The sequence below is a fragment of the Echinops telfairi genome, unplaced genomic scaffold (genome assembly GCF_000313985.2).
Source record: "Echinops telfairi isolate 266 unplaced genomic scaffold, ASM31398v2 ScPeMD7_18;HRSCAF=68, whole genome shotgun sequence".
Taxonomy (NCBI): domain Eukaryota; kingdom Metazoa; phylum Chordata; class Mammalia; order Afrosoricida; family Tenrecidae; genus Echinops; species Echinops telfairi.
Window position 1 is genome coordinate 87,324,388 of NW_022103915.1, and position 12,545 is coordinate 87,336,932.

The 12,545-nt window shown below is 47.2% G+C and overlaps 1 protein-coding gene across 1 annotated transcript in view; it reads left to right on the plus strand.

Annotated features, from left to right (window-relative positions):
- Positions 1 to 10,946, plus strand: part of TTC5 (tetratricopeptide repeat domain 5) — a 13,888-nt gene extending 2,942 nt beyond the window's left edge. The window contains exons 5-10 of the mRNA XM_030884901.2: positions 2,942 to 2,978; positions 3,596 to 3,652; positions 4,123 to 4,269; positions 4,842 to 5,056; positions 8,289 to 8,433; positions 10,354 to 10,946. Coding sequence (XP_030740761.1) covers positions 2,942 to 2,978; positions 3,596 to 3,652; positions 4,123 to 4,269; positions 4,842 to 5,056; positions 8,289 to 8,433; positions 10,354 to 10,473 — 721 coding nt within the window. The 3' untranslated portion in view covers positions 10,474 to 10,946. The remainder of the gene's footprint in view (positions 1 to 2,941; positions 2,979 to 3,595; positions 3,653 to 4,122; positions 4,270 to 4,841; positions 5,057 to 8,288; positions 8,434 to 10,353) is intronic.
- The last annotated feature ends 1,599 nt before the right edge of the window (positions 10,947 to 12,545 follow it).

Consider the following 12,545-nt stretch of genomic DNA (forward strand, 5'->3'; position numbering starts at 1 on the left):
TGGGTTTGCTAAGCTCTGTCAGCAAAGGCGAATGACTTCTCCTATAACTTGAGTATTTTCTCCATTGAGAAGCCTTGTTTTCTCTCATGGCATGCATAACCAAATCACAGAACCTATCTCAGGAAGTACATCATTTTTAATGGGGAAAAAATTCTGTGAAAAGAATACTTAATCACATTGGTGTTCATTTTTACATGAAAGGAAAACTCCTCTTATTGGTTGTTGGCACCATCCGTCAGCCCCTGACTCTGAGTGACCCATGTAGAATAGAATGAAATGCTGCCCAGGCTTGTACCACCATCTCCATGCCCAGGGCATCTGCATGTTATGATCCAAAGTGGTTTTATTGGTTGGTTTTTCAGAAGCAGAGACTAGGCCTTTTCCTCCTACTATGTGTCTGTCTTGGAGCTAGGCCTTTTCCTCCTACTATGTGTCTGTCTTGGAGCTCCGCTGACGCCCGTTCAGTGTTAACAGCCACCTGCGAGGCTCCACTGACCTGGGAGTGGTGACCACACTTGAGGCGCACTGACCATGCAAATTAGAGGCTACGCCCAAATGAGCCACGACCATTCGCTGTGAGGGTGGCTGTAGATTCCCGGGGACCCCAAGAGCTCACAGCATGTTGCCCCTTTGGTTTCATTTCCTAGGGATTCATTCGCTGGAGCTTCGGCTGTGTTTCAGACCCCTTTCTGTTGCTAGCCACAGGCCCGGGTGTCCGTCTGTGACATCGCGTGCACACGCTCTCTGTGACCCTCACAGCCGCCCTGCCTTTGCTCTCCGCTCTCGTGCTTCCGTGACATACAGAGCGGCTGCTTCATTTGCCCCACCCCCACCCCCGGGGCATTTTACAGTGTTTTAGGAAACTTCATTTTTGTAAAAATGAAACCCCAAACAATTCAATTCTTAAAAGACCTGCTGTCTTACCTATAAAATCTAGCATTTTTTTGGTAGCGACCGTGTGGGTAATGAATCATTTGCCGCTTGACTGTTCTTCACTGATAAAATTCCGTGACGTTGCGTTCATGTTACTGCGCACCAGTCACTGTTCCTTGTTCCACCGCTCTCCGTCACTCTGACTGGAGGCTCGGGGCCCTCTGAGCAGTGACTCCCCCTCATCCCTTCGGTCCCGCCTGTCCCTGGGTGCCACTCGTAAGCAGGTGTGTATGTACGCGTCGATTCCAGATAGTTCATGTAAGCGGAATCGTGTACTGTGTGCCCGTTTTGACTGGTTTTGCCCAGTGTGTTGTCTGGTGCATCCCCAGACAGCAGCATCAGGACGACATGATTTCTCCTCTTTGCCATTACTGGGTGGCTCTGTGTGGCATAATAAGAAATGCAGTTGCCACCTATTCAGGCAAGCAGTTTAGGGTCCGCTCTTTCAGCCCAGAAACTTTTAGGGCGAGAAAGTACATTTTACTCAAGTTTCTTAGTTTGACAAATATTTACATTTAAATAATATGGTGTGCTTTTTATGGTTTTATATGAGTCGATTTCTACTGACTAGTTCAACCCTTTTTATTTTTATTTATTTATTTATTTATTTTTTCCTGAGAGCTTCTGAGACTTTACATCTTTTTTTTTTTTTTTTACATTTTATTAGGGGCTCATACAACTGTTATCCCAATCCATACACACATCAATTGTGTAAAGCGCATTTGTACATCGTTTCTCGAAACATTTTCTCTCCACTTAAACCCCCGACATTAGGTCCTCATTTTTCCCCTCCCTCCCTGCTCCCCCCTCCCTCATCAGCCCTTGATAGTTTATAAATGGGTATTTTGTCATATCTTGCCCTATCCGACGTCTCCCTTCACCCTTAATTTTGTTTTTCAATAGTTTTATTGGCATATAATTCACATATAATACAATTCAGTAGTTCAGTCACCTAGATAAGAGTTGTATAATTGCTGGGGGGTAGGGGGAGAAAAAAAAGTCATATAATCATCACCACAATCCATTGTAGAGCTTTTTCTTCATTCGTGTGCTCCTTACGAGCTCGTCATTCCCCTCCACCTCCCGAAGTTCAGCTCTTCAGTCATCCAACCATACCTTTAAACACATTTGACCCAGCCATTTTAAACCATTTTAGTTCATCTTACTTACTCTGTGGCCGTGCACCAGGCATGCGTAGAATTCAAGAAGACAGTTTTCTGCACAGCCGGTTTGTTGGCTCTGCCTGTGCTTGGACCAGCCGTTCTGATCGTTGTCAGGGGCCCTGGTGCTGCTTCGGACGTAAGAAAACCCTGTGAACAGCAGAACGAAACGCCCCCTGTGCACCCTCATCATTGTTACGTCTTAGACCGTCGGTGCAGCCATGGGGTGAGGGCTTTTCTCTTTCTCACCGAGCCTCCGTTTTACCACGCCTGGTCTCCCCTGATAACACGTGCAGCGTAGATGAGCTGAAGTCTCGCCGTCCTTTCTTTTAGGATTATCCTGGCGCAACTTGCTCTAGAACAGATTTGTTTGTTCCTCTGGCAGTTCGTGGTATTTTCAGCATTCTTCGCCGACGCCATAATTCAAGGCCATCAGTCCTTCGTTAGTGTTCCTGATTCAGTGCCCAGGTTGAAAGTGCCAGTCGTTGGCTCAGGCGCACCTTAGTCCTCAGAGGGACATCCTTTCTCTTTAACACTGTTACGTGGCATTGTGGAGCAGATTTGCCAGGTGCAGTGTGTTGTTTGATTGCTGACTGCTGCTTCCGGGTCGAATGAAATCCTGGGCACCTTCAGTCTTTTCTCCGTTCTCATGATGTCTCCCGGTCGATGTGTGAGGACTTTTGTTTTCTGCGTGTTAATATAATCCACACTGAAGGCTGTTTCCTTTGATCTGCATCACCAAGTGCCTCCGGTCCTCGCTTTCAGCAAGGAAGGTTGTGTCCCCTGCATGCACCGGTTGCTACTGAGCTCTCCGCCAATCCCGATGCCACGCTCTTCGTACCGCCCAGCTTCTCTGGCGACTCGCCCAGCGTACAGATTGCATACGTACAGGGACGGGATGCAGCCTTGATGCACACCATGCTCCCCTTGTTCTGTTTGAACCACTGCCTCTTGGTTTGTGGACAGGTCCTGCCCGAGCACACTCTCCGTAGAGAATCAGTGTCACTTCCAGTGTGTGTCGTAGAGGAGCTGGGCTGGAAACGAGGTTCTACGCATGTCTAGAGTCAAACTCTCAGGCAGAGGAAACGCATTACGTTAGCATCATTTTTGCCAAGGTTTACGCAGGGTATCGGCATCTCATTATTTAAAATAAAATACAAAAATTTTTTTTAAATCAATGCTTTTACATACCTTTTATTCTATCCTTCTCGTATTGTATGGATACATTATAATCCTATTTTAAAGTCACACAGAAATGCCCCATATGTTGTTGGAAGTTTTAGGCACTTAATTAACTGTTCTGGGTGACGTTTTCTGGCACATCTCTTGATAACTGTAGATCGCACGAGCAGTTGCTGAGCATCAGTGTGTGTATGGGCCAAATTTTGACCAGAAAAACAATAACATTTTTCTCTTAGGGAGAGAGACCTAGGGCCTATTGGCCACGCTGGGTCCTTGAGACCCAGACAGGATCCTCTGACGATCTTTTCCTCCTGCTTTAGGAGAAGGTTGACAGCACAGCCTCCACCAATCCTGACCTTCATCTGAACAGGGCAACGGTAAGACCTGAGGGGGGCGGACCTCAAGGTCAGACAGATGAGACAGCTAGGCTTTCGCCTGTGAGGACAAGTTGACTACTAGGCTGGATACAAACAGCCAGCAGAAAGCCAAGCTATTTCTAGGAAGAGGAAGCTCAGCTCACTTTCCCTTCGGTGTCTGGTAGAGTCACTGACTGGAAAGGAGAAGGGACTGCGGAGGTGGTGGGAGAGTCGGCAGAGGATGGGCGGACCGTTGGGGCAACTTGGCTGCAGTGTTCAGTTTCAGTATGAAAATAAAGTGACCCTTGGTAGTGATGTCCATGACCAGGGAGGAAGGCTGTCGGCTGCTGGCAGCTTCCAGGCTGTGCCTGGGGGGACTGGGAAAGAGAAGGGTGCATTTCTCTAGAGTCCTTGCCCCGGGGCTTCCACTCCCCTGGCAGAGTTCTCCTGAACTACACTTGTAACTGGGAGGTCTTGGGTTACTTGTGCAGCTACATAAATATGAGGAGAGTTACGGGGAGGCCCTGGATGGCTTCTCGCGCGCGGCAGCACTGGACCCCGGCTGGCCAGAGCCCCAGCAACGAGAACAGCAGCTCCTGGAATTCCTGGAGAGATTAACCAGCCTCCTTGAGAGCAAGGTGAGGAGACCTACAGGACTGGCCCTTCCTCTCCTGTGTTGGGTAGAGTTCCTAAAGTTAGAAGAGGCTGAAGTGGCGGTGATCTGACAGAAGTGGGTGGGTCGGGCAGAAGGACTAGACTGATTGAGAGTGACTTAATTTCTAGCTTTTTTTTTAAGTCGTTTTATTAGGGGCTCATACGACTCTTATCACAATCCATACATACATCAACTGTGTAAAGCACATTTGTACATTCATTGCCCTCATCATTCTCAAAATATTTGCTCTCCACTTAAGCCCCTGGCATCAGGTCCTCATTTTTGCCCCTCCCTCCCCGCTCCCCCCTCCCTCATGAGCCCTTGATAATTTATAAATTTATTATTTTGTCATAGCTTGCCCTGTCCAACGTCTCCCTTCACCCACTTTTCTGTTGTCCATTTCCCAGGGAGGTCACATAGAGATTCTTGTGATGGGTTCCCTCTTTCCAACCCACCCTCCCTCTACCCTCCCAGTATTGCCACTCACCACTGGTCCTGAAGGGATTATCCGCCCTGGATTACCCAGCTTCTTACCTTTTTGTTTTTCTTCTTCAGGGAAAGGTAAAGACCAAAAAGTTGCAGAGCATGCTGGGAAGCTTGCGACCAGCGCATCTCGGCCCTTGTGGTGATGGGCGCTATCAGTCAGCTTCTGGGCAGAAGATGCGCCTGGAACTCAAGCCACTGAGTGCCCTGCAGCCTGGTGTGAACGGTGGTGTTGTGGTCCTGGGAAAGGTGGTGTTCAGCCTCACCACCGAGGAGAAAGTCCCCTTGTGAGTTCCTCTTTTACTCGCTTCTGAACGAACTGCCTTCACTTCTTGGCCTCTCATTAACCACCGAGGAGATTTCTGGAGGCCACAGATTAGTGGATTCTTCTTCCCTCGGTGGCTCTCCCAGGGGCAGGTATTGTCTACCCAGCTGAGCCAGTGGAAGTAGAGCACCAGGTCTTTCTTCCAAGGCCCCGCTGGGTGGACATGAACCATCACCTTTTCGTTAGAAGCTGAGCTTGTTACCTGGCTGCACCCCCGGGACTCTGGCTCTAGGTGATGTGGAATTGTCCTGGTCCGAGGTCTTGACAGAGTCTTGCATGGCCCATTTTCTTCCTTGACCTGAGCCTGGTGCTTTGTGGATTCCTCCATCCAGAGATAAGATTTGCTAAGCTACAATTTTAAAAAGACAAATGGGAGAGGAAATTCTTCGGCCCCTTTGTATTTTCATGATGCGAGGAGTGGAAGGAGGAGGCGTCCTTAGACCTGCTTGGACTTGGCACGTGTCCGCAGTGTGGTTGGAGAGCTTCTTCGACGGGAGATTTAAGGTCTCGTTAGCGCGGTTGTCTCGGGTGTCACTCACCAAATATTTCTTGGGCATCTGCTGTCTGTGCCGTGTGTTGTAGGGACGATAAATATTTTGCCACTCCTTGGTTTCTGTTTTTGTGCCTATTTTCTAACCAGGAGCTTCCTAGATTCTTTTTTAAAACAGTTTTATTAGCACTTTATCCACGTCATACAATTCAATCAGATCAAGAAGAGTTGTACAATTATCACCACATTCAATTCCTTGTACTCATTGTTATTCGTGTAATTTTCCCCCCTAGGTGTGGCCAAAATGTACATAACAGCATTCTCCAATTCTACAACTTCTACATGTAAAATCCACTGCCATTAACATAAACTCAATGTCCCCTAAGCAACCACTCTTTCTCCTTCACCCATGGTAACCATTGGTCAAGTTTGGTCTCTCTCTTTTTTTTAGAGTAGTTTTCTTGATAGAATATTCACAACCATACACTTCCATGACGAAATCGCTTTAACAAAGAGTTGTACATACATCATCACAATCCGTTCTAATGCTCACCCACAGCTTCCCAGCTTCTTGTTTTTGCCCCTGTCCTGTTCGCTCTCCACTGTAATGGCAAATCAGTGACTTTTGCCCAGTTGGCTGCTGGGCATACTGGTGCAGAAGGGTGCTGAGGCTTTGGGGGGCGAATGCAGCTGAGTCTGACAGGGTACACCGAAAGGCCAATTCTTCGCCGTCTCATCCGTTGATCACCCTCTCGGTTATGCCCTGTGTACCCAGACTTGGCTTTGGCTGCCTCCGGGATGCTCACAGGTGTAGCTCCAGCCCAAGCCTCGCTGTCAAGCTTTGACCTCCTCTAGCCAGCTGTCTGTGGGCGCCAGCCCGAAATCTCTCCCTCAGTATGTCCAGAACTGAGCCTGCCATCTCGTCATCTAAACCCGCAGCTCCCTCCTGTACTTCCTGTCAATGCATGACATCACCTCGACTCAGTCACTTGATGGAAACTTCTGGAAGCCGGGCTAACCTTTCCCCCATCCTCCCCCTGGGAGGCACGCCCCACGACCTATCGGTTCACATTTTTTGTACCCGCTTTTCTGTTTCTGAATGGTGCAAATGGCTGATGCCCTGGGCCGTTTATCAAAAAGTTGGAGGGGAGTCCACCCCGAGGAAAGGCCTGACATCTTATGCCCAGAAATCGAGCTCTTGAAAACAGCAGAGGACAGTCCTCTTCTGACACACGTGGGGCTGTCATGAGTAGGACTTCACTCAGGGACAGCTGGAACCAGTTTGGTCCCTCCTTCCTTAAAGGCAGTCCCACGTACCCGATCAGCTCCCACTGCTCTGTTCCACAGTGCTGCCCCGGACTCTTCCCCAGGTGCAAGTCTGATACGTCCCTTACTGCACTTGGTCATTTTGGGGATAAAGCTTGATCTCCCAGCCCGTCCTGATTTACTCCTTGGCTACCCCTTTGCACCATCTTCTGCCACTTTTCCACGTGTGTCTTCTGTTCCAACCATGGTTTCTGAACATGTTTTTGCCACCTTCTTGACCTAGCTTGCTCCCCACTCCCCTAATATTAGAAACATTTTAATGTACATTAAAGGTGAAAGAACTTTATAATGAACATTCCTGTAATGCTGACCGTTTAGATTTTACCATTCACGACATACTAGGTTTATTACACATCTACCTAGCTCACTGTTCATTAATTTGCCCTGTTTGGGGTATATTTTAAAGCCGATTGCGGTCTTTTTTCCCTAAATACTTCAGCATGTAATCGTTAACTAGAAATTAGTATTTTGTTCCAGGTTTTTCTTTTGATTCAAAGTTTTCATGCAGCGAAAGGCACAACCCCTAAGTGGCCGTGGATTGGGCTGTGACACCTGGCCCACGCCTGGACCACCCAAACCCCATCAAGCTGCAGAGCGTGCTCGTCACTCCGCAAGTTCTCCTCCTCCTCTCTCTGGTCCAGGCCTCTCTGCCTCATCGCTCCAGAGGTTTAAAAAGAAAAATGTCTACAGAGGATTCGTTTTCCTGTTTTAATTCAGCTTTTTTTTTTTGGTGGTAGTTCTTTAAGATTCACTGTACGGGCTACTTCCTCTGGGAATCCACCTCTCCTTTCCCGTTTTGATGTAGACATTTCTCTTCTGGGCTCTGACAGTCCACCCTCAGCTTCCCTGAGTTCAGCACCGAGAAAATGATATTCCAACCCCTATCACTGCGCTGTAGGCGAAATTGTCGGACTCTGCTGGGTTACAAACGCACTCATAGCTGGATCGGTATCTCATTGCTAATAAACCCAACGCTTAGCACACTATTCAATGAAAGTTTGTGGCATTAAATGAAATTGATCGACATAGAGGGTTTGGTGACCCATGTGTTAGTTAAATTGATAGGCCAGGAATCATATTTCAGCTGCAAAATTTTAGATGACTACATCAATTGTTGCATGGCCTCAGTGTGCGTGTGTTCATGTTTTTAATCAAAGTGAGATCGAGGATGATTTTGTGTATTCTCTGGGGATATATTATACCTGAAATAAATCATGACGCAGCCATACAGAGTGGGTGATGACGGTGGCGGGGAACCGTGTATGTTTTCTCATCAACAGCTGGAAAGCGCTCACACTATTTTATGCTCTTCTCTCCTGCCCTTGTTCTTTTTCTCTCTCTCTTTGTCTTCTTTTCCGCAATACGTTCAACCCGGCAGTACGTTTGGCCTGGTGGACTCCGATGGGCCTTGCTTTGCTGTCATGGTGTACAATATTGTGCAGAGCTGGGGTGTGCTCATTGGGGACTCCGTGGCCATTCCTGAGCCCAGCCTCCGGCTGCACCGAATTCAGCACAAGGGGAAGGTAAGTGCTGACTAGGGTGCTCTCCTCCCCAGGCTCTGGAAAGACAGAGCCTGTACACGGCTCCGGAAAGACCGAGGTGTAAGCGTGCGCGTGCGTGTGTGTGTGTGTGTGTGTGTGTGTGTGTGTGTGTGTGTGCAGACATTTAGGCTTTTTTTATTACTGAAAGTGGATAGTAGTGGTAAGGAACAAGAAATAAAAGCAAGCAGATGGAAACACTGAGATGTTAACAGCTTTGTGTATATAACCCTGGTGTTTGCCCATTTCACAAATAGATAACACATGTTGTTACATGTAGATTTTAACTTGTGCGTAGGATATCTATAGATGTCGATGAGCATTCTTTTGTGATTGTACATATCCCACAACATTGGTTTGAACTGACCCATAAAGGTGGTCTTCGTGGTCCTGTGGGAGGAGGAGGATAGTTAACATTTAGACATCACTTCACTGAGTGCGAGGCCCCAGCTGAGAGCTAACTCCCGTCATTGTCTCAGTCTTATGAGGGTGGGTATTTGAATACTTTCACCATCAAGACTGTGTGGCAAACTAAGGCCCAAATCTATGGTTTTACATTTTTATATGATTTAAAAAAAAACCACCCCCCAAATCATAACCATATATTGTGACGTGAATATTGTAAGAAATTCAAATTCCATCAGAACACAGCCCCTTTCCTTAGCTACTTGTGGCTGCTTTTGCAGGACAGTGACAGAGTCGAATAATTCGCTGGCAAAGACCGGAGAGCCAGCAGAGCGTACAGTTCAATATTTACTCCTAGGCCCCTTACAGAAAAAAATGTGATGGCCCCAGGTCTAGGTTAGGGCCACTTTTTCACTGCTGTGAAAAAGTCTTGGGTTCAAGTAGAAAGAAAATGTTTTGAAAAGGATGATGCCAACATATGTACAGATGTGCTTGATAAAATGGATGTATGGATTGTTATAAGAGTTGTAAGAGCCCCCAATAAAATGATTTACTTAAAAAAAAAGTCTTGTAATGACCATTTGTGTCTTTGCGCATATCCATGGCTATTTCCATAAATGAAATTAAATCCTGGATCTACTGGAAAAAGGTACAAAGAATTCTGAGTCTTTGGGTAGCTGTGCCACACTACTCTCTGGGATGTCATACCAATTAGTGACTGTTATCAAAACAGGTGTGAGTAATTATTGCCCTGTAGTGTTTTCAACTATGAGTGGAAACCTTTGGAAAAGATAACTGTTAATGTTGTTTGAAAGATAAGGCATGAACACTGATACTTGATTATTGGTGGAGTGGATCATTTTATCATTGACTATATTCATTGACTATATTCCTTTTGCAAATTGCCATTGTTTTTCTGGTCACTTATCCATATTCGCATCCTTACTTTGACTTGAAAAAAAGTACTTTCACACTACCATTGGACAATTGACATATTTTGGAGGATGCCATTTGGCAACATGCTTTGCAACTTAAATTCAAACTGGCAAAGTGAAGTGAATGTACATCATTTCTGTAAGGAGGAAAACGTATCACTCATTTTACTTTTTCCTGCTGATATAATGGGAGAAGTCACTTTATCTTACATTTGGTAGATTAAATGGGGGCCTGACACACATGGGCACTTTGAGTTCTCTAAGAATCTCCACCTCTGGTTGGCCGCGTTTGTGGATCCAGTTCATTAGCAACAGCCCCCCATCCCCCCCGTGGGAAGAGCAGGTTGTCTGAGAGCAGGAGGCATCCTTTGTTCATGCCAGGAGCCTTTCTTTTCAAGTCAGACCACTGTCCCATTCTCTCTGGGACACTGCTGGTACCGTCCCTGCCCAGATTTTCCTTCTGAAGATTGAAAACTTCGAGAAGTAGTGGGAGTGGAAGGCAGTTGCAGGTGGAGTTTCTTCCGTGTGAGGATCCATATTGAACGTCTTTGTGTCTCTCTTCCAGGACTACTCCTTCTGCAGTGTCCGTGTGGAGACACCCCTCCTGCTAGTGGTGAATGGGAAGCCTCCGGGCTCCAGCAGCCAGGCTGCGGCCACGGTCGCCTCCCGACCACAGTGCGAATGACCTGCCTTGACTCACAAGCTAAAGGTGGAGAGATGGCCCCGGGGCACAGCTCAAGGGCAGTGACGCGGCCAGGATGGGGTTGAGGCTGTTTGGCATGAAGACTTCCCCTTCCTGTGCACTGGGTGCCTCCCATCGGTATCTCGCTCTGCTCTACGCGAGCCCCCTCCAGGGCCGAATGCTCCCCCATGGATGCTGCTCCTGCGCCTCTCACTGCTCTCTGCGTGAGGCAGAGAGCACGGAATGGGCAGACTTGTTGGGATCTCACTCTCCCAGTGGTGGATGGAGTCCCCAAGGTTCCTGTTCTTACCTCCTTCCTGAGCCTCCTGTGTACATATCAGTTCAGTATTTATTGCTAAGGGAGGGGGTGTAATTTTTTTAATGATTTGGTTTTTGAATAATTGTTACTTTTAATTTTTATTTTCCCTCTTAGGGATTGGAATAGATAGAATTAAACGCATTTGGACAAAAGCAAACCCGGTAGTTTGTCTACTTCATTTTCTCCAGGCTTGGATTCTTGGTTTGAGGAGCAGTCATTCTGTTAAGAGTCTGAGGGAAATGGCCTGGAGGCCACCTCTGACCACCTCCGGTTACACAAAGGAGGAGAAGGCATCCCCACATCTGCCCACGGGATGAATCTTTGAGCAGAGGTCAGACCTACCACCTTCCTTCTATCATACGCTGGCACCACCCATCCCTCTCACATCACCCTACTTGTCTGCTGGGTTTGGTAATTTGTGGAAATGGCCACACAGAATTCACAAATAATGCTCAGTGACCGTGGGGCTCATTAGGAAAGCTAACAGGTGGTGTAATGCTTCTTAAAAAAAGATTTATTTTGTTGAGGGTCTACACAGCAAACCACACACCAATTCAATACTTTCTTCATGTACCCCTGAGGGACATTGTTTATTTGAGTCACACAATTCTTACCCTCCCATCTCCTCCTCTAGTCATATAAATTCACTGTCTTAAGCTTCCTGTCTAATTTTTCAAGTTGCTCTTGACAATCTGATCCCATATAGATCTTAAAATCTGCTGCACAAAACCTCTAGAATGTGTTGGAGAGGAAGGATGTCAGTGAGTACCGAGGAGTGCTGGCCCACACTCGGGTCTTTTCCATTGCCTCCTTGCATGTGCAACTTGGACGGTGAATAAGGAAATCACAGAATTCAGGCATTCACACTAAGGTGTTGGCAAAGCCTACTGAAAGTACTAAGGTCTGCCAGAAGAACAGATAGATCTGTCTTGGAAATATAGCCAGAACACTCCTTAGCAGTGAGGAGGATGCGTCTACTGTACTTGTGCATGTTATCAGGAGAGACCCGTCCCTGGACAAGGACCTGCTTGGTAGAGGCGCAGGGAAAGAGGGAGACCATCAAATGAACTGGATCGACTCTGGCTGAATCACCGGCTCAAACATAACAATTGTGGGGATGGTGCAAGGCCGGGCAGTGTCTTGTTCTCATACACTGGGTCGCTGTGAGTTGCAACGGACTTGATAGGCAACCTAACGATGAAAGCCATCATATTTTAAGAGTATAAGCAGACTTGCGTAAGCTAAACTATTGTTTATCAAGTTAAGTGCCCTGTATCATGATAGGTGAAGGTAAGGTTGAACTTGCCAAGGGTGTCCAGTTGTTGGATCCACAGCCAGTGCTCCTGGAAGCAGCAGACAAGATCAGACAACACATTGCATTGGGTGAATCTGCTGTCGAACTCTTTAAAGTGTTGAAAAGCGAGGGTGTTTTTTGAAGACTCAGGTATACGTGGCTCAAGCCATATTTTCAGTAGCCTCACATTCATGTGGGAGTTGGAGATTGAATAAGGAAGGCTGAAGAAGAATCAATGCATATCAATTGCGGTGCTGGAGAAGAACAGCCAAAGTTCCTTAACCTGCCAAAAGAACAAAGATCTGTCTTGAGAGAAGGACAGCCAGAATGCTTAGAGGCAAGGACCATCTCGAGGCCTTCGGGCGTGTCAGGAGAGCGCAGCCCCTGGAGAAGGACAGAGGACCCTGGCAACATGGGTTGCCACTGGCTGCAACCATGGCCGCCAGCACAGGGACATCCGTG